Here is a 22170-nt window from a genome sequence, read left to right as displayed (position 1 = left end):
CGGTATGATGAATCAACAAAACCAACATGGTGTCATGCCACTAGGCTTTATGATTGGACCACAAGCACTCAACCAACCTGGTTTTCCACCATATCCATTTCCAGGCTTTCCAACTCCTTTTTTCCCCATGCCACAACTGCCAGTGCAAGGAAATATGGTCCCACCAAATGGAGGTATGTTTTTAGCTCAGTCATAGGTAGAAAGGTGTTTTTAAAGATCCAAATTTTGTGCTGTTTATGTATGTCTACATTCCCCAGGACATTCAGCTGTTCCTTTTTATAAGTCACTTATAAAATTAGCTGGAATTTACAATTTATCCACTATGCATTCCCAATACAAGGTCTAGGAATAAATTGACATTTTATTATGCACATTTAAATGTGTGGCCCATGTGAGTCTTGTTACTTTTATCAAGCTAAAAACTTTTTTCTTTTGAAAAACTTGGAACTAAAAAATATTCAAGTTTAAATGACTGTACAATATTTTTTATAGGCTTCATTTGAATCTTCTAGGAGCAAATCTAGAGGAGAACTGTATTGTGTTCCAAATTATTGTTATACAACATTATTTTACCATTATAGAGAGAATTTCCATGCCTGAACTAGAGTTACCACCACCTTCCACAGAAGGCGAGAAACAACCATCAGTGAGGAGGAGTAAAGTGATAGTGGAGAAACCACACAGAGAGAGACCCTCTTCAGGTAGATCAGAGGAAAGGGCACCTTCACCTGAGGAGGAAGAAACTGATGAAGGTATAGTATTAATTAACTTTTTAAAAATGCATGTCAATGCAATATCATACTGAAGCAACATTTCTAATTTCTTGCTAGAAAATTATCATATTAAATTTTCTTTTACAATAATTTTGGTTATTTTATGTAGAATTGTCATATTGTATATTTATAACATAAAAGGAAAATGCTGATATGACCTCATAAGGGAACTTGTTTTTTATTTCCATATCTTTGACGAATCAATAAGTCATATCAATGTTGGAAATGAATTCTGGAGACAAAATCTCTGCTATTCGTACTAACCTCTTCATGTGTTACTACCAAGGAGTTTAATATGTATGTTTAAAAGGAAACGATTTTTTTTATTTGTTTTATTTAGAAAAGTCATTTGACACAGTCAGAGTAAGACTAAGGAAGCCAGTGTCACAGGATGCCGTAGAGAACTATTTTGAGAACAAGAGGAAGTCTGGGGGAGGAGATATCGAGTCCTTTGAAGTCATCAAGGAAGAGGATGAACAAGTTATTGAAGCTTTGATCAAATTCAAACAATCTTGTGGTAATTCTACGTATATATATATCTACTATTTACTTACACTGACATTTTTTAATTTTGTAAGAGGGAAATGCATGTTTTAATTATTTACAGGATGTACTGATAATTAAGGTACTAATTAACATGGTGTGAATTTAAAAAAATAATTAAAATTGTCCCTGACACATGCATTCAATTTTGAACATGGTAAAATTAGTATACATAAGATAAATCTTCCTATCCCTATGACTTAAAGAAGACTCCTATTGATTTTGAGGTCAAAAAGGTCAAAAGCTAAAGTAAGAAATTCATATGTTGCATAAAATGGTGTTTAGTTCTTTTGAGCTTTAGCAACGATGAGTGTAACTGAAAAAAAAACACACCCATTGATTTACGGATCAAAGGTGAAAGGACAATTCTTCTTTTTTCTCAGTCTCCCTTTACAATGTTTAGGCCTTCTACCCACTTTGTTTAATTGGCTTATTTTTGGACATAAATTATTTAAATTAGCTTGTTGTCATTGGAATTTGTTAGTGTCATATTTTGATTAACAATGACTAGTGAGTTGCTAGAAAATACTGCTAGTTGTCTGGAATGACAGACTGCCTGTTGCTAAAAAAAGCTTGCCCATTATAATTGAATTTCATTTATTTCATCAGATGCCAAGTCCTGCTTGCAGAGGAAACACAAAATAGGTGGTGCAAATTTAACAGTAGAAATATATGATACAGACGACCCAGAAATGTGGGAGATGCACAAAGTTCTGGTGAGCAGACTCAACCCAGTGACAACTGATGATACACTGATGAATTTTTTGGAGCCAGCTGCAGAGGCGGATCCAATAGATGTGGTCAGAGGGTCAGAACCTGATACAGTCATAGTGGTGTTTGATGAGAAACCAGGTAACCATAGAATTATCATTGATTGTGTAACATGTGAAGTCTTGATACATGTATATGTCCAATATGCTGTTTTTTTTTATTTTAGGTCATCTGAGTTGCATATGTTATGATTTTCTTTTTTCATTTCAGATTTTTCCAATATGTCAAAACGGTGCAATTCCAAAAAACTTGAGGGCAACACATTGTTTATACAAATGGTAGAGAAATGTAGATCAGTTTATGTCCAAGAAATTGATGAAACCATCACATATGACACAGTGGAGAATTTCTTCTGTAACAAGAAAAGAAGTGGAGGTGGAGAAGTGGAGAAGGTGGATTATCATCCTGAAGATGGATACTGTGTTGTTCATTTTGAAAATCCAACAGGTGCTTGCATGTTCTTCAATTATTTGTACATCATTAGCTCACCTGAGCCAAAGTCTGTGTCTGTCATTGTCTTAAACTTTTCACAATTTCATTTTCTTCTACAGAACAAGTGTGCCAACTTGCCACAATACATCCTTGGTTGAAGGGAATTCAAGATCAAATGAAGAGTTATGCCCTCTTTAATTGGAAGATAATAAAAAATAGGGAAAATTGGGTGGGGTCATTTAAAAATCTTGTTCTCTAGAACCATTGGGCAAATAAAGATGAAAATTATCTGAAATCTTCTTGACATAGGGCATTTTCTAAATTTTTCAAATCATAGCCCCCTGAGGATAGAGTGGGGCAACAGTGGAGGATATGAGTTTTACACTGGATTATATAGGGAAAAATCTCTAAAAATCTTTTTCTCTAGAACAGCAAGGGGGCAATTATTAGTTTTATCTATATGGAAGCATCCTTGGATAGTGCACATTCAAGTTTCTTTGATCAAAGTCTCCAGGGGGTAGGATGAGGCCACAATGGGGGATCAGTGTTTTACATTGGAATATATAGAACATTAAAGTAAAATTCCTTTCAAGAGTATCAGGGCCATATTAAGTCATAGTGATATGCAAATGTAACCTAGTAATGTGTTTTTTTTTAATATGGTCCAAGGGTTAGGTTGGGGCTAAACTTGGGGTTAAAATTTTGCATAATTCATACATACAGGAAAAGTAAACAAACCTTCTCTAGAAGAGCATGCAAGGCCAAGTTTGTTATTTGATATTGTGGCATCCCCATGTTGTATGGATTCAAGTTTGGTTTGGTCATTCCTATGGGGCTTGGGTAGGGGCTTCAATATTTTTCTTGTGAACATAAAGGAGAAAAATTGTTTTAAAAATATTCTAGAGAATAACAAGGCCAAGGTTACTCAGGTGAGCATTGTGGCCCATGGACCTCTTGATACCAAATGACAAATATATGAATACATTTTTGTTTTGATACAGATGCAGAGAATGTGGCTTCAAGAGAAAAGTTTACAATCAGTGGAAAAGAAATTAGAGTACAAATGTTTTATCCTCAACTAGGGTTGCCAGAGCAACCAATTAATTGGGGAGACTTGCCTTCATTAATTCATCCTTGTGATAAACACTTTTTAAAATTTGTCAAGAATTGTGGTGCAGTAGCCAAGGAAATTGAGAAGGCACTGCAGCAGAAGTTTGTAAAAGTCGAATGGCCGAAGTCAAAATCAGACTCAAATGTCAAGCTGCTTTGCTCAGTAACTAAAGAGGTGGAAAATGCCAGAAGTATTTTGAAAAAGTGGAAAGAAGAAGCCCAGAAAAGCATGGAAAGCTTGGTGGACAAATATGTAGTCCAAAAACACTCAATTTTACCAGAAGCATGGGAGAATTTCCTAGCAAAGTTAAAAACACTCAATATTGATCACCCAGAAAAAGTAGCAGTTTTACTGGAAGCCAAACAACACATGATTGTTGTTGTTGGATTAGAGGAGAATTCAGAGGCCCTGACAAGAAAAATCCTAGATATCATCAGGACAGAGGAATTTAATATAAAAACCAAGAAAGAAAAGATTGAGAAAAATGTTCCTTTGGATTTCCACAAATGCCAGCAACTTTTGAAAACACAGTATCAGAGGAAGATTAAGAGTGATTTTCCAGACGTAGATATTAAGATTGATAAAAAAGAAGTAAATTTTACAGGAAAGCCCAATGATGTGAATGAAGCCATGATTAAAATGCATGAATATTTGATGAATACAAAGTCAAAATCTTTAAGCATATCTAAAGGGAGACATGAAGTGTTTAAAACAAAGGAGGTGAGAGATCTTTTTCTGGCAGAAATGAAAATGAAAAACAACAAGGCTGTATGGAATGTAACAGAGGACAAAGTGGAAATGACATCATCAAACATGAAAATGGTTGAAGAGGCCTTGAAACTTTTTGAAGAATTTATACCAGAGAAAACAATTAAAGTAAAACAGCTAGTGAAAGTTTTGACCACATCAGAATGGCAAGCTTGTTTTAAGAAGTTACGAGAATCATATGGTGAAAAAATGTACATTTTGTCTTCTGGTTCTGAAGTCCGTGTCGCTTCCACTAAAGATATTTTTCAGCCTGTATGTACAGAAGTTGAACAAGTTTTAGAGGAATATTCTAAGAAATGCTCTGTTGATCGGAAGCATGTAAGATTGACAGAAGCACAGTTTAATTATGTGAAATATTTTGGGGAAAAAGAGTTGAAGAAGTTGTCAGAGGATGCCAAAGAGAAAGATTTAAAAATTACCAGAAATCAAGAGGACCATTCTATAGAAATCAGTGGGAATGATGAAGATGTCAAAAAAGCCAAGGAGGAGTTGAGGAGGTTTGTTGATCGACTGAGCGAAGATACTTACAGTATAACCAAACCTGGTGCTAAGACCTTCTTCAATTCAGGGAAAGGAAGGGAAGCCATTAAAAGAACCGGTAAAGCCACTTCCTGTATCATCATGAATAAAGAAGGAGGGAGACATAAGAAAGAAGAGAGGGGCAGTGGATCATTTGAGAGGCATGGTGCAAGGTCAAGGCCAAAAATGCCAGTCAAGATGGCTGAGTGTGAATTACATATTGGTAGTCAAAAGTTGATTGTTATGAAAGGTGATGTAACAAAGTTGACAGTTGATGTCATCGTGAATGCAGCCAATGGAGATTTAGATCACTGTGGTGGTCTGGCTCTGGCTATTTCTAGAGCAGGTAAGAGTATTTAATTTTGAAGAAAAGACTAAAAAATTTTACAAGAGTATTCAGAATTTCAATTCAATTTAAAATTTGTATTGTAAGTTTTTGGAACACATTTAGTACATTTTTAGGTCACCTGAGTTAACATTTAAACATTTTCAGCTTCTTCTCTAAAACCACTGAACCAATTTCAACCAATTTTGGCATATAGCATCTATGGGTGAAGGGGAGTAAAAATTTTGAATTTCATGGCCCCTTCCCCCCTGGGGTCTGAGGGGTGGGGCTAAGACCATCAAAATAAATGCAATCTTTAAAAATCTTCTTCTTTACTCCTGGACATCAAGGAGTTAAACTGTTGGCATGATTGTAATCAGCATTGAGCCCTCTACCAAAATTGTGAAATTCATGGCCCCAGGGTCAGGGGTTCTGGTGTTAGGGCAGAGCTCTAATGATTATATAGTAAAAATGCATGAATTCTTTGAAAATCTTCTCCTCTGCTCCTGGGTATTAAACCAATGACCTATGTACATAGCTATGATGAGGAAGAATGCCTCTTCCAAAATTGTGAATTTCATGGCCCCTGGGTTCAGGGGTTCTGGTGTTAGGGCGGAGCTCTAATGATTATATAGTGAAAATGCATAAATTCTTTGAAAATCTTCTCCTCTGCTCCTGGGTATTAAACCAATGACCTTTGTACATAGCTATGATGAGGAAGGATGCCTCTTCCAAAATTGTGAATTTCATGGCCCCTGGGGTCAGGGGTTCTGATGTTAGGGTGCTACTCTATTGATCATGTAGTGAAAATGCATGAATTCTTTGAAAATCTTCTCCTCTGCTCCTGGGTATTAAACAATTGAACTTTGTACATAGATATGATGAGGAAGGATGCCTCTTCCAAAATTGTGAACTTCATGGCCCCTGGGTCAGGGGTTCTGGTGTTAGGGCAGGGCTCTAATGATTATATAGTGAAACTGCATGAATTGTTTGAAAATCTTCTTCTCTGCTACTGGGTATTATGCTGATGATCTAAGTATTTAGTTATGATGAACAAGGATCCTTATTCCAGAATTGTGAATTTCAAGGCACCTGGGTCAGGGGAGCTGGGTTGGGGGGTGGGAGCTCCTATGATTATATACTGAAAATGAATTAATGCTTTGAAATCTGCTCCTTGGTATTAATCAAGCATTTATGATGAGTAAAGGTGCCTTTTCCAAAATTGTGAAACGTGTGGCCCCAGGGTCAGGGGTTCCTGTGGGTTGGGGGCACTACTGATTATTGCTGATTATTACTGATTAATGGAAATGCATTTCTTCTTTGTTCCCCTACTCTGCCTCTGTGTATTAGGGATCAAACTTAAAGTGTGCTACGTGTATAGTTATGATGAGCAATGGTGCCTCTTTCAAAATTTTGAATTTCATGGCCTCTGGTTTAAAATACGAACCAAATTCAATTGTTGGAAAGTTGTTACATGATACTCAGGTGACCTATAAGGCCCGTGGGCCTCTTGTTTAACATGAAATTGGCCAGATTTTTGTACAGGTATAAATGTTTTAAATTTTATTGGTAATCTCAACAATTTAAACAGTGAGTGATATATGATGTGTAATCATTATAATTGAACTTACACATAGTTTAATTTTGTCACTCATTATTGTCTAGGAGGTGAATCGATTCAGAAAGAAAGTAATGACTACATCAAGTCTAATAAAACTGTCCCAGATGGTGATGCTGTTCCAGCAAGATCTGGTAATCTCCCTTGTAAAATGTTGGTCCACGCTGTTGGACCACAGTGGCAGGGAGGAACTAATGAAGAAGAAGTGAAACTCAGAAAAGCTATTTTAAAATGTTTGGAACTGACAGACAAGAATAACTACTCCTCTATAGCTATCCCTGCTCTCAGTGCTGGTATTTTCGGGTATCCCATGGATCAATCAGTTGACACTATTGTCAGTTCTATTCAGTTACATTTCAAGTCCAAGGAGGGCAAGTCTTCCAAAATAAAGGAAATCTACTTCTGTGATGTTGATGACAAGATCGTGATGGCATTTATCAATTGTTTGAAGAGAAAGATTGGACAGGATGTGAAAGAATTCAATGGAGATGAAGGTCTGTCAAAAACAATATAAATATTGAATTAATAATTTTAAAATTAAAAAAAAAAATAAATCATTAACATTGATAAGGTACACTCTGGTTAGCCAGTAAATTGTTAATTTAGAAATAAGTCTAGTCTGAAAAATCCGTGGAAAGATCTATTTGTCCTCTATACCCCTATATCAAAAATATTTTTGAAAATTATTTATGTTATCATAAATTTAGTTGACCAGTCCAAAAACTGGTGCATTTACTTGGTTGAGAACTAGTTACCAGCTGAACATGTTATTTTTAGGTGAGCAGTTGCCATCCAGAGATAATGATTCAGACGAGGAGTCTCTTTGGAAAAGGAATAGGTCCTCATCAAATGATAGAAAGAAGGGGAGAATGTCCTCATCTGGTGATAGAAAGAAAATAAAAGTCATCAGTGGAGAGTTGGCTAAAATGAAGGTTAGTAATTCATTTACCATGTGTTAAGAGACTCGACTAAATGAGGATGGGTCATCCATTTACCATGAATTGTGTGTTAGTTTCTGTTGACTGTAGATTATTTTTTATCGTATTGAAAAGAGCCTGTTATTTAGTGAGCATTTGCCATTCGTGGTATAGTTGAACTTCGGTATCTCGAACACTGATATCTCGAATACCATGGATATGTCGAAGTGATTTGGAAGTCCTGGTCAGGATAACGAGTTTTGACTGTATTTATTTAATGATAAATACTTTATCACATTGAATTTGTACTGGTTAGGAATAGTGCTAAGGTAAGTAAGAAATAATTTGCAGCTGAATTCTTTTATGGAGAAGTATTACTGTATACTGGGTTATTTCTGTTCCATATTATTTTCACCCCTTGACACTTGTATTCAATTTTGCCCTGATTTAATTTTGCCCAGACACAGTCTTGTTAAAGAGTTCATGCTGTCTTTTTTTCAGTTTACCCTGTTTTAAATTTTTCCACTTCCAGGGTTAAACGTATGAAACTAAAACAGACATTTCCCTGTATGCAGTAGTTGATAGTATTTTCAGTTACTAACAAGATATCACCCAATATATGAGCATTTAGTATACTGTACAGGTATACCTCACTAGATTATTAATTCATTTTTGAATAACTGATGCCCCCCGTTTATCTAACAGTTAAATGTGGGTAATGATAATGAAAATGCACCATTCTGTGTGACATCATAAAAGAAAAGAATAGAAAGAAAATTATCCTTTGTTCAAAGTAAAACATTTTGTATTGTGTATAAAATTAATTCTTTGATAGGTGGACGTAATAGTAAATTCTGCAGACAAGTCATTGGATCTGTCAATCGGTAACATATCTAAGAGTCTGAGCAGAGCTGGCGGAGAATCTCTCCAAGATGAATGTAAAATAAAGTACAAACATGGAATAGAGCCGGGGAAAGTAGCCATTACAAAGGGAGGCAACCTCAAGTGTAAACAGGTGTATCATGGGACAATCAAAAGATGGGATCATTGGAAAGGGGATGCTCTCGGGGTGAGTTTGGTGAAAATATAGATAACTCTCATAAAGAGAATTTCAGTAAAACATTGCCTTGAACCATCAGGAAAAGCCAAATCATTTTGTAATATTATATTATGATTCAATATATCAAGTCATTATTTAATTAGTTTGAAAATTTGATGAAGAAATATGAGTAAACTTTTATGTAGGAAGACTGTTCCAAATATGTTTTGTTGTAATTAGAGATTCTTACTAATCTCTAGTATAATGTTTTATAGATATGTAAATGTTTATGTATGTTTAATTAGGCAAGAAAAGAATATAAGGCATATTTTTAGCTCTACTGGTTAACATACTTGCCAACCTCCAACATGTAAAAATCTGGTCATGATCAGATTTGGAAAGTAAAAAATCTGCTCATAACGCGTAACGACATTCATGACACATTTACCATGATTAAATTAAATATATATGCATATATAAGCATTTGTGTATTGAGAATTATTTTATTAAAATGAGGCTTTAACTTTATTCTCTTTAGAGAAGTGGACAGGCTTTCGCCTACGTCCATGGATGTAGGCGAAAGCCTGTCCACTTCTCTAAAGAGAATATCCATCATCCATCTGTCTCCCTGATTGTTTGTTTGTAAACAATTTTTCAAAATGCAACTCCTCTTTCAGTTATAGTCTGATTTCAGTATGACTTATACAAGTAGACAACATTAAAGCACATAAATCTTTTTTATAATTGTTCTTTTATTTCAATGATTGGTGTAGCCATGCTTACTAAAAATAAAAATTACGCAAAATTCATAAAAATGCTACTTGGGCCTATTAATAGTTTTTGACTGATTTCGGTAAAACTTTCTACATATCAAGCAGACTACACTGAGATACATAATTCTGTTTATCAAATTTTGATTTCATTGAATGGTGTTGCCATGGTTACTGAAAATAGAAATTTCTGTGAAATTCTTTCAAAACACTCCTCCTCCTAGGGTTTTTTTCTGGTTGCAATGAATATTACCTCAAACAGAGACTAATCAAAGCCTTTTGTAAAGGTCATTATTCTATTTATTGCTGTTGCCATAGTTTCAAGTCAAAGTGCTACTTGTTTCTGCTTTGTCTTTGTCTTGTCTCTGTCTACTTCTCTCTGTCTGTAATAAGTACAAACCAGTAGAGCTACAGTTTTGTCAGACACTTCTGATTTTCACTGTAAAGAAATCTAGCCTAAGCAAAGTCAACCATTTTTTTTTTCTTTTTTTTTTTTCAGAAGTTAACAGATTTTGTAAAAGAGTGTCTAAGAATAGCAGACACAAACCAGATGAGCTCCATTGCCTTCCCAGCCCTAGGAACAGGCAGACTGGGCTATCCCCCAGAACTAGCTGCAAAGACAATGTTCAAGTGTTGTAGAGAATTTCACAGTAAAAACAGAGACAGCAGTCTGAAGGAAATATTCTTTGTAATTTATCATAAAGATGCAGAAATTCTTGAGGTAATCCCCCCCCCTTTTTCTCTCAGTAAGACCGCAATGGAATATGGTTAATTTTGTAGAAGTTTATATTGTCAGGTTAATTGTTTAAATGATGGTTGTCCCAGAAAAACGTGAAAATTTTTTATATTTAATTTTTTGTTTCATTAATACTACATAGAAATATCAAGGAAATATCTCTATAAATAATATTTTCCTCTTAGTTAAACCAATCTAACATTTATAATAGCTGTTGGCCCAACACTGATAATGTCAAAACCTAATTTATGGCTTTTGTAAATTTATTCAGGAATTCTGCCTCTTCTCTATCAAATTTTAAAGATTTTATTGATGCAGAAATTTTGATGACTTCATTTTATTTTAGTTGATAAACAAAGTCTCTTATATGACATCAAACTCCTGACTTTTCAGTTTGTCATATTTGGGGGGTCTACCAATCACCTCTACCATCGAATACCCCTGTTTTTAATCGATGTAAATTTTGTCACATTATATCTTCATACAATCTATTAATACTTAAAAACTTCGATGACAATGCTATTTCTAAAAGTGAAAAATTGCCATGTGCTGATTATGAATATTTTACATCCTTTAAATGCTGTTTCTATTTTCATATGATATTAAAATTTCACAATGTTAAGTAAAAATAATAAAAATATCAGTTTCTAGCAAGGTTAAAAAAATGATAATTTTGGTCGGGTATTTTCTGAGATACATGTATATGTATCTAAAAAGATTGTGTTTTCTGGGACAACACTCATGCTATAAACTTTTTATGGCAAATTAAAAAGGTTATTCTCCTTAACCTAGATGAGTCTGAAATTTAAGTTGAGGCAGTCTTAGAACACAGACTGGAAAATAATGTAAACAGTATTTCACTGTTGAAAATGTAATAGACATATACTGTAAACCAATTATTATTGGCGTCATCTTTTATTCGCGATTCATCCATTTGAAATCACTCTGTGACGATTAATCTTTGTGACTGAGGAAACATTCTCTACAAATACAAAGCAAAATAAATGGTTTGCAGCGATTTATATTTGCGAGTTAAAGTAGGTCGCAAAACTCGCAGATATTTCTCGCACATGAATAAAAGTTGGTTCACAGTGTGTTTAAACTGTATTTTAATGAGTAGGTGCTAGCAGATACATGATGACTATTCTAGACATTACGTGGTAGGACCTAAAGTTTCAATTGGAAAAATTTATTTTGTTCAGGCATTCAAAACGAAAGAAAGAGAATCGGAAAGTGAAGGAGCCGAGGCTCCACCCCCCAGTTACAGACAAAGAAGAGAGAGAAAATCATCCACAGGTAGATTAGGTTTATTGTGAAGTTTTTCTGTTAAATTTTTAACTTCAGTTGAAGAAATTTGATGAAATAATTTTTTTTAATTATTTCATAAGATACAGGAGGTGGAGAGAGGTGTTGGAAATTGAATAAATTGAATGTAGAAGTCAGACAGGGGGACATAACTCAGGAGAAAACTGATGCTATTGTCAACAGTATAACAGAGAGTATGGATCTAACTAAAGGTCAGTCTGTATTAATTTTATATCCATTCCAAACAGAGGAATCAACTTGTCTTTCTGTCCTCTATTTGCCCATCCCACCTCTTTCTACAGGCAGCCATAAGGAATTCACTGGAGTCTTGAATTTTGCTTCCTCCTAACAAATATGCTTGATATCTGTAAATGGAACATAGTTTTCTATGGGATTCATAAAAAGTTCCCTATATTAAAACAAGATTTCCTTATAAGCTACTCTTTTATTACCAAATTTGACTGTATTAGGGAAACATCAAATTAAAGCTCATACTTTTGCATGATGGAGAAATATTGGAAGCTCATTCTGCAAACAGTGGTCTCTTTTTACAAGAGAGCACATGCACACAAAGTGAATGAGGGTCATCTAATCTAAATTAAGGTTTTCAAAGGGGGAAAAATGGTTCATTTCATTAGAGTAAGCCCAGTCCATGTTTATAGCTATTTATTTTGTAGAATTTTTTGGAACAAATCACAAAAAAAATGTTTCTACTTTTCATTTATGAAATAATTGTATACAAGTGCCTTACAATGTTTTGAAGGTGCTGCCTCTAAGGCTATTCTCAAGGCAGCTGGTAATGGAATACTGACAGAATGTAAAAGGGGAGGTAAGTTGTACAAGACAGTGTTATTGTGTTCTTTGATAAAATTTATAAATAAATGGAATTTAATGTTATTTCTGTTAAAAAAAAAACAACAAACAAACAAAAAACAAAACAAAAACAAAATATCTTTCAACAAGTAAATATTGAACTCTGCTGAAATAAAAGTTGTTGTCAAAAAATAAAACTTATAAAAGAGATCAGTATTTAATAATAAAGGGGTGTGCAAGTTTTTCAACCTAAAACATTTTAAAGTATAGATGTAAATTTTTGAATGTGCAGAAAGGATATTTATTATATAGCTAATAAAAAGTCTATAATAAAAAAAAAAAAACTACTAAAAGTCTAGAGAATTTTAGTGTTCAATATCTTGGCATTTTATTGAACACTGAGTTTGCATTACGTATATGAGTATGTCCTGAAACATTCAGAATATGAGTGTTCAATATTGAGCACCCCATTGTAAACAAAAAATGTCTGGTCAACCACTCAACAACAATATTTATGAAGAGTAGTGGAGCCAGGTAAGATTGATGGATTGATTGTTTGTTGTTTTACTTCCCATTCGAGAATTTTTCACTCATATAGATACATCACCATATACCGGTGAAGGGCTTCAAATTTTGACCTTTACTCGGTACTTACGGCCATTGAGCAGTGAGGGATCTTTATCGTGCCAACGCCTGTCGTGACACGGGACCTCGGTTTTTAAGGTCTCATCCAAAGGACCCGCAACTTTCACTTCAAAGTGCCGAGCAAGTGGCGAAGGAACAGTTGCTACCCATTTTTTATCGAATTAGGTCAGTCGCAGCCGAGATTCGAATTCACGACCTCCCGATCACGGAGCGAGCGCTCTACCGACTGAGCTACCGTGAACGGTTGAGCCAGGTAAGATGTGTCTATTTTCACACAGAATTTAAATTATTCATTTATAATCAAGTACCTATTAGCCTCAAAAAAGACCTCTGTCAATAAGTAAAACATAAGGCTTGGTGGGGTCATTGGAATGATGTGATATTGATGAACACTTACAGGAAAGATGCTGATATTGGACAGTTTTAATTTGAATACCAATACTGATAAATTCTTATTAACTTTTGGTTATTTAATTGAAATAATTAATATAAATCAATGGGAAATGTTTTAGCTGTATAATAGAGGAGTTATTGAACTTATATTGGTGAATATTGGCACTCGTTGGCTTTACAAATGCACTCGCAAGCTCGTGCATTTTTTCAGCCAACTTGTGCCAATATTCACCAATGTAAGTTCAGTAACCCTATAATATATAAAAAGACATTATATTCAAATAAAAACAATTTAATTTGGTAAATTTTTATTATATACATTGCTATGCTTTACTATGCTGAGCTATACTATGCTATGCTATACATTTTTCAAATGCTTTCTTATGTGTTGTAGCCCAGTCTTTCTCATCAGAAGGCTATCTTGTGACATCAGGAGGTAGTATGGATTGTAAGTACATCATTCATGTGAAGGCCCAGAGATCGGCAGAGGGGTGGGAGCGTATGGTAGCCAAGGCATTGGCTCATGCTGACAAGACAGGGTGTAGGTCCATATCCTTCCCAGCTCTAGGAACAGGTGAGAGAAATAAAGTTTTTCAGTCCATTATAGTTGTTGTGCATCATGAATTACATATGCACATGTACATGTATATTGTAGACCACCATCCATTATAGTGTTGTGGATCATCCATTAAATTTTGTTCTGTCATCCACTTTAATGTTGTCTATAATGCATTATGGTCTTGTGAAACACCATTATAGTGTTGTCAATCATCCATAATGATTACAGTGTGCAACATCCATTATAGTTTGCAGCATCCATTATAGTGTGCAACATCCATTACATGTATGTTGTTGTACAACATCAATTATATATTCTTGTTGGATATAAGTCTTGTATATCATCCATTAAAGTGCTGTTTATTATCTTTGTAGTGTTGCAAAACTCAAATAAAGTGTTGTCCATTGTCCATAATAGTATTGTGCAACACCCATTATAATGTTTTCAATAATATTTTATAGGGGTGAGAGGTAGCGATGTAGAAGAGATTGCCAAATACATGTTTAAAGCCATGAGGAAGTGTTCACCGGAGAATCTAGAGACAGTGAGAGTGATCGTTTTCCAGAGAGACATGTATTCAGTATTTCTTTCTACACTAAAGGCTCTCCCTCAAGGATACCTAACTCAAGCAAAAGATTACGTATCAGGAAAATTTAAAGGTATGATAAATGGATCAATAATGATAGAGGAGGTGTATTTGTTTTTTTCATGCAAATACATGTACAGTAAAACATCCTTATGATGAAGTACTGGGGATGGATGATTTTGCTTTGTTATAAACGTAATTCGTTATATCCATTAAGTTTACAATATATTTTAAAGCCACGGAGAATACTGTAAGCATCAATTCATTATGAAAGTGTTTCTCATATATGTGTTTTACTGTATACATGAATATCATAGTATCATTACCTAATGGAACTGAGTTTTCCATTTTATTAATTGTTTAGTATTTTTGACTATTTCTCTGTATATTCATTCCTCTGAACTATTTAAGAAACTACAGATGATCTATTGAACAATAGTTTGAGACTTTTTGACCGGCAATCTATTGACTGCCAGTTTGCAAATTTTGGACTGGTGATCTATTGGACAGTGCCCATATACACAGTATGATATTAGGTAATAAAACAGTTATTTATTGTCTGATCAGTCAGTAGACAAGAATATTTTTCCATTGGTGCTGAGAACAGCTCAATATGTTCTACGCAGTACAGTTAAGGTGCCATATGGAAATATCGGCGAATTTTTTAGACAGAAAATACATTCTTTACAAGGATGGGCGATTCTTTTTAGGCCTTTACTATTATCAGACAAATGTAATGTGGCTGAAAACTACATGTTGAGGACGTTTAGATTTCTTATTTAGATTTGTCACGTAATGTGGCAGTCACGTGATTTTAGCAAATATACCTGCAGTATTGAGGTCATCTATAAATTCCAATATTGCAAGGGCTTAACCAAGTTAAAAATCTAAGTTTAATTTATAATTATTTTCAACACTCTTTGTAGTTTGTGAAAAGTGCTGCAAACCTATATAGATTCTACTATATAATTGCTAAAATTACATTTGTTAGACCGTATGTTGAATATTTTGCTGGTCAAGTACATTAAATGTAGATACATTGTATAATTAATTCATTTGCAAGATTTCATCAGGTTCGCAGCATTTTTCAAATATCTTCATACCTCTTAAGTTTATGTGTAAAAGCTTGTCGTAATTCATTGAGGGTATGCCCTTGCAATATATCGATTTATTACGACCCTTCTGTTACCCTTCAATGAATTTGAATACAAACGTACTACAGTTTCACTTGTCTAGGGAATGTACGGGAAGTATATGAATAAAATCATAAAATAGACATCGCATCCAAGTTAATGCCCTCTTATATATCTGCAAATAATATTTTATCTAATTACAAAACACATTTTTCATTGTATAAAATACAACTTGATCCGCCTCTCACTACATACAAACTGCGTCAAATTTTATGATATGACGTCACATTGACAAGTGCATTGCGATCAGTGAATTGTTTATATACTGCTGTGTGGGATTTAACCAACGACAAAAATGCATGCAATAGTAAGTATTGAACAGATGTAGTTTCAAGCTATCCAACAGTTTGAAATGGCGTATCATTTCATTTTGTGGTAATTTGAAGAACATGTATTTTTGTGTGATGTCATACTAAGCATTTCCCGTAAAAATTAGGCCCCACCTCCTTATTGCAGCCTTAACTGTGCTGCTTATTGCTCGAGGCCAACGACCAATGGGAAAATATTCTGGTCTATTGACTGATCAGACATTAAATAACCATATATTATCATTTGATGTGCCCTCATACCAAAGTTGTAAGAGAGTTCATATTGGAATCACCATATTTGTCCATCAATATGTCAATCCATTTGTTTATCAGTAGACAGAGTTGATGTCAGACTTTTGTTCACTTTCTGTCATATGTTAAAGGGAAATGGAATCAAAACAAATTTATTATCCACTAGCTCTAACCACTGAGCTACCCAGGCCAGTATCCACAGCATGAGTTGTAAAACCAAATATGCAAGCATTGTATGAGATTCTGCTTGATGCAAGATCCTGCATACATTTTGCACTTGAATGGTGAAGGAGTGTGTTCCTAGCTCATATGGTTAAGTAAGCCAAACCAATGCATTAGTGCATTATTGGATATTTTCTTCTGTCACATGCACTAGATGCTGCATCTGATCTATATACTGTGCTGTTCTGTTACTCAAAAAAGAAAAAAAAAGACAGGATTTAGCACCTTCCCAGCTTTCCACATGACATATACATACAGTGCAACTTTATTAATCTGAATTATCTATGGATATTTAATTTTTATCTCAATTGCAAATCTGTGAAATATAGAGTAAAATAGATATATTGTACTTCTTTCAGATTTCATGGGATCAGGTGATGAAGACGAAGATGACTCCTCAAGTGGACATCGGCATTACCGTCATCAGGGTCATGACCATGGTAACAGAGGTCACAGAAGTCATCAGGGTCATGACCATAATGATAGAGGTCAGAAAAGCTGGCAGACAGAGAACAGGATTACTTTTCTGATTCTGTCAAACTCCAAAGACAACATTAAGAAGGCCAAAGTTAAGCTAGATGAAGTGCTTGATAGTGAATTTGGCAGGACAGAGATAGATATATCAAAGCACACACTAGCTGATTATCAGGTTAATTGGCTGATAAATTATTTTTTTTCTGCAGAAGGAAAACAATTTTTAATAATAATAAATAAATGAAATAAAAACAGACCAAACAGAAAAGCTATAGTAGAAAACTTTTAATTGTATCTATTAACTGCTTTGAAGGTTTAAAATAAGAAATAATTTTAATTTAATTTTTGCGAGTTGCGACATGCAATAATCTTCAATGCTTTAAAAAGGATCACTTAAATTTCTAGATACACATAGGTATTGTCCCAAAATACATCAACTAGTTTGTAACAAAGGAAGAATTTATTATCAATTGGTTTATTTTTAGAAACAGGAAATAAAGAAACTTGCAAAAGACACTGAGGTTACCATTGAAGCTAAAAATATCGTAGTTGAAGGACTCAAAACCAATGTCCATGATGCAACAGTAGCTATTTATGAGTATATACACAAAGTAAAAGACAAGGAGAATGCCTCCAGGATAGGGAAATACGTGAAATGGCAGTATGAGGTCTCATATAATAAATGGATGGACTTCAGGGAGGATGTCAACTACCAGATAGAAACTGCTCATTTGAAGAAGGAGAGATCCTGTATTATACAAGACAGGACTGGAACTGAGTATATCATTGACTTCAAGAAAATGGAGGAGTTTGAGAAGAACAGAAAAGATAAAAGATTCAAAGTTCAAAGATTAGACAGAGGTGAGGGAGGTTTTTCTTGGCTCCTAAACTTTTTTATCTGATGATTTTTTTACTTAAAAAATAAGGTATAATTTTTAGCTCTACTGGTCAGAGACCAGAAGAGCTTATGCGATAGTAAGGTGTCCGGTATAAAGTAATAAAACAAATAGAAAGATCTTTTTAATTATAGTTCGTCTGAACTTATCAAAAATATGCCATGTATGACTTTAAAAAATCCGTAAAAATCCACACAAAGGATATATTAATGAGTTTGTATTTTAGGGGCTTCTTCTGTTGGCTTGCCATCCAAATGGGCCCCAATGAAAAGTAATCAGACCTTGATGGAAGTTAAACTGAATTCCGGGGATGCCGAGTATAAACAGGTTCTTCAGAGATTTCAGGCCACTAGTCAGGGAGGGGTGAATGTTACAGAGGTAATGTCCTCTCTAGTTTTTTTTACAGTTGAAAATCATAGAACATAAGAATGAAAATAATTCAGTTTTTTCTGGGGTGCCTGAGTACCTATAGTGTTTTTTTTTTTAAATCTCAAAATATATTTGATCAGTTTTCAAATAAAAATGCATAATTGATGCTTTTATTCTCCTTTCATAAAATAATGTTTGTGATTTAAATTTATTATTTTCTCTATACATGTATATATAAAACATGTATAATTACTTTTTAAATGATGAACTTTGATGAAGATATTAAAACTGGGTAGATCCAATTATTTTGTGAAATCTGTGACATTTTTTGTGAGCATTTTCAGTTATTTCACCACTAATTTTCAAGCCCAAGGGACAGATTTTTTTCCTAAGTTTTTCCATATTTGTGATTGACAAAGACAAATATTTCTCCAAAAATATTCAAATATATTTGAATTTATTATGAAATAGAAACTAAGCAGGATGCTACAGACACAATTATCTGCATCATACAATGTGTCCAGTATAATTGAGGTGGGATTTTAGTTGATTTTAAAAGGAAAAAAAGTTGCATGTTGATTGAGAGAAAAAAGTCTTCAAGACAATTTTCTTTTTCTCCTATGTGTCACTGAAGCCTGGAAATTGATTAATGATACACTGGAATGACTAGTTTCCACCCATGTGTTTGCATCTCTGAGAGCTCTTTGTGTTGAAATTTCTTGAAATTGAATTTGCAAGATTAATTTTGTTATACTAATGACAAATGAGTTTGATTTTTTAAACCATACCCTTAAAAGTCCCCAGAGCCACAAGGGTCAAAATTGAAATTAAAAAAAAAAACCAATACATATATTCATATGCAAAAAGAAATTTTGGCTATCTTTGAAATGTAAGAGTTGTACTGATGTCACAAAAGAGTTAATGGGGATAAAAACAATATTACCAAACTTAATAAAGTGCAAATATAAAAATTGATTTCCCCCTTTTTATGTACATTGAATATACAACAAATTAGCTAGGATGCATCCCTTCTGTGGAAAACTTAGTACATGTACTGAACCAGAGGCAAACTTTTCTGTTTTTTTTTTAAATAAAGACATAAGTTTTCAAATATTTTCAATTAGCAGAAAAGATCACATTTTTGTATGGGTTACAATTTAACATACTTAGTATTTCAGTGAGATGAGCTTCATTACATGTTATCTGTATCCAGAAAGTAGAAATACATGTATAATTTTATCAAACCAGTTTGCTTTGGGGTTTTGTAATTTTTTTTCTCGTCTTTTCTTCTAATTCTGAGGATTATTTAAACAATTTTTAGAATTTTGGCATGATTAAACTTTCCTTTAATTTTTATTGGTTTTTTTTTCATTAAAACATCTGACAAGTAAAGTATACTTTATATGTATGGAAATTAACAATGTGTATGAAGAATGATAGCAACTGTTTAAGAATGATCTTCATTTGTAAACAAATATAATATATATATATATATATATATATATATATATATATATATATATATATATATATATATATATATATATATATATATATATATATATATATATATATATATGAATTAAATAATGATAAACAAAACACTCCCTAAGTTTAATAACACAAAGAGTCTTATAGATTTTTTTTCATAAGCATATAAATAATTTGAATAATTTTTGCCAGAGAAATTAATGTGTAAGATTTTGTATAAAGGTCATAAAGTGTGAAAAAAATGTATAGATTCATACAGAAAATAACATAAGGTCTCAATTTTGAACACCAAAGAATACTTAGAATTTCTTTTTATTTTATGAATTTATTATTTGTGTCATTTCTTATCAAAATTAGTCAAAAAATATGAACCAATCCATGCATCAATATTTTTGTTTGTGTTATTTATCCTGAATTACTTTCATGGATTTCAAAAAGGAAACAATATTAATGTTGATTTTGTTAATTTTTAAAAATTTATAATATTGTACTCAATATTTCAGATAAGAAGAGTACAAAATCCATTTCTCTATCAACAATATGCAGCAAAGAGAAAAGAAATCCAAGTGAAGAACGGAAAAGACCCCCAGCAATGGCTGTGGCATGGAACCTATCCAGATACAGTCGATAAAATTATTAACAATGGATTCAACAGGAGTTACTGTGGCAGACATGGTAAATTTAAAAATATTACATACTGTATTGACTATTGAATCCCTTCTAACCAAGGCAAATATTAAAATTTTTGTGTGTGTATTAAGTGGGGGTGGGTGGGAGTGTATATAGAATTGCGAGTTCACACTCAGAAGCTCATACCGAAAAAGTGAATTTTAGGGAGATCCAAATTTAGCAATATATCCCCAAAAAATGTATATTTTTAGCGAGATAATAATTTAGCAATTTTATAATGTCAAGAAGTATATCTGTAACTATAACAACCAAATACATTGTTAGCAATATTCAATTTTAGCCATTTCAAAACCCTCACTAATAATTCCATGATTGAATCCTCGCTAAGAGTTCTGCTCATAGGGTATGACACAAAGTTATTCAGTATAAACATATGAGAAAGTTCTTCTATAAAATGTATCCCAAGTACTTAATGAAACGTGATGGTACCAATCAAACAGCTGAATTAACAGTATTACTAACTATTTTCCATAGGTACATCATGTGGAGCCGGTGTCTATTTTGCTGTAAATGCCTCCTATTCTGTTGGTTATTGTACTGCAGACTCCCGTGGACTCAGACATATTTTCTCCGTCCAAGTTGCCACTGGTGAAGTTTGTCAAGGGAGCGGGAGCTTGAATGTACTTCCTCAAAAACCTGGTGCAAAAAGTCACGAGACTTACGATTCTGCCTCCGATAATCCCAGTAACCCTGTGATGTTTGTGATATTTCATGACAGCCAAGCCTATCCGGCTTATCATATTATATTTAAGTGATCCAGAAAATTGAACAGTACTGTGCTTAACGTAGAACCTACGTTGTATGACATCATATTGAGTATATGCGTTTAGTCCGTCTTTTTGATGCTAGATCCATTATGATGTCATAATTAATTTAATGTTACATTTTCCTGTACTTTACATCTTTAATCCAAGACTGTCTCATGTAACGAATTTAAACAACTGTGATAATGTGAATGGCATGAACTATTTGAAGGAATGCAAAAATCCTAAGAAATCTGAATAATTCAATATCTTGATGAAATGTGTCTGAGTCAAAGATCTTTTAAAGATTGTGTGTAAATTTTGTAATGTCTATCATGAAATGACATGCATTCCTTTTCATAGTTATTTGAATAGTTATATAGTTAGTTATATTCATAATGGTTGGTGTATAATGATAATGTTTCCCTTAAATATTATCTTTTTAAAAAAGAAAATTGCATTTTGTGATAAATATTCACATTGTAAATCTGAATGTAACCCCAAAACAGTCATTCATTAATTATCCTGTGTATAAGTGCAAAAAAGGTCAACAAATGAAGTATTGATAAATAGAGTGTCTCTCATTAGTTTGCGGGTAAAAGTATATATTTTAATCACTTTTTGTAATTATTTGGGTATGTTTTTCATCATATTAAAAATTGAAAACATTTTGACAAAGACTTTTGAAAAATATTTACAAATTTAGGTGGTATATTGACTCAAAATATTGAGCACATTTCTCTATATTTGTTGAAATGTGGACTTAATCTTTTATGTCAATTGAATAAAAAAGAATTTATTCTGAATAATATTGCTTAATACGACTCAGTTAATAAAGTCTATAAACGACGATGTTTGAAAAAGTATTTTTGTGATTTTCTATATTCTGTTTATGATCAGTGCCCCTAA

General features: G+C 33.3%; 1 protein-coding gene across 1 annotated transcript; it reads left to right on the top strand.

Moving 5' to 3' along the window:
- Positions 1-14: 14 nt before the first annotated feature.
- Positions 15-21509, top strand: LOC133180288 (protein mono-ADP-ribosyltransferase PARP14-like). The gene is made up of 20 exons (XM_061314826.1): positions 15-173; positions 582-752; positions 1114-1290; positions 1926-2168; positions 2298-2534; positions 3521-5263; positions 6908-7354; positions 7638-7792; positions 8613-8846; positions 10086-10307; positions 11525-11618; positions 11711-11839; positions 12391-12456; positions 13873-14052; positions 14499-14696; positions 16958-17247; positions 17558-17933; positions 18195-18346; positions 20332-20503; positions 20993-21509. The coding sequence occupies exons 1-20, from the start codon at positions 35-37 to the stop codon at positions 21271-21273; spliced, it is 5706 nt and encodes a 1901-aa protein (XP_061170810.1). The 5' UTR covers positions 15-34; the 3' UTR covers positions 21274-21509.
- Positions 21510-22170: the final 661 nt, after the last annotated feature.

The sequence above is a fragment of the Saccostrea echinata genome, unplaced genomic scaffold, assembly GCF_033153115.1.
Source record: "Saccostrea echinata isolate AGI-Se365-2 ecotype Australia unplaced genomic scaffold, CSIRO_AGI_Sech_v1 ptg000006l, whole genome shotgun sequence".
NCBI lineage: Eukaryota > Metazoa > Mollusca > Bivalvia > Ostreida > Ostreidae > Saccostrea > Saccostrea echinata.
The sequence above is the reverse complement of the archived record's forward strand: the minus strand, read 5'-3'. Positions and strand labels throughout refer to the sequence as shown.

Excerpts from the sequence above, each read along its gene's own strand:
- LOC133180288 (XM_061314826.1), top strand. The coding sequence starts at position 35 with ATGCCACTAGGCTTTATGATTGGACCACAAGCACTCAACCAACCTGGT. Across the intron at positions 11,619-11,710 it reads AGAGAGAAAATCATCCACAG|ATACAGGAGGTGGAGAGAGG; the intron begins GTAGATTAGGTT and ends TTATTTCATAAG. Across the intron at positions 14,053-14,498 it reads CTTCCCAGCTCTAGGAACAG|GGGTGAGAGGTAGCGATGTA; the intron begins GTGAGAGAAATA and ends AATATTTTATAG.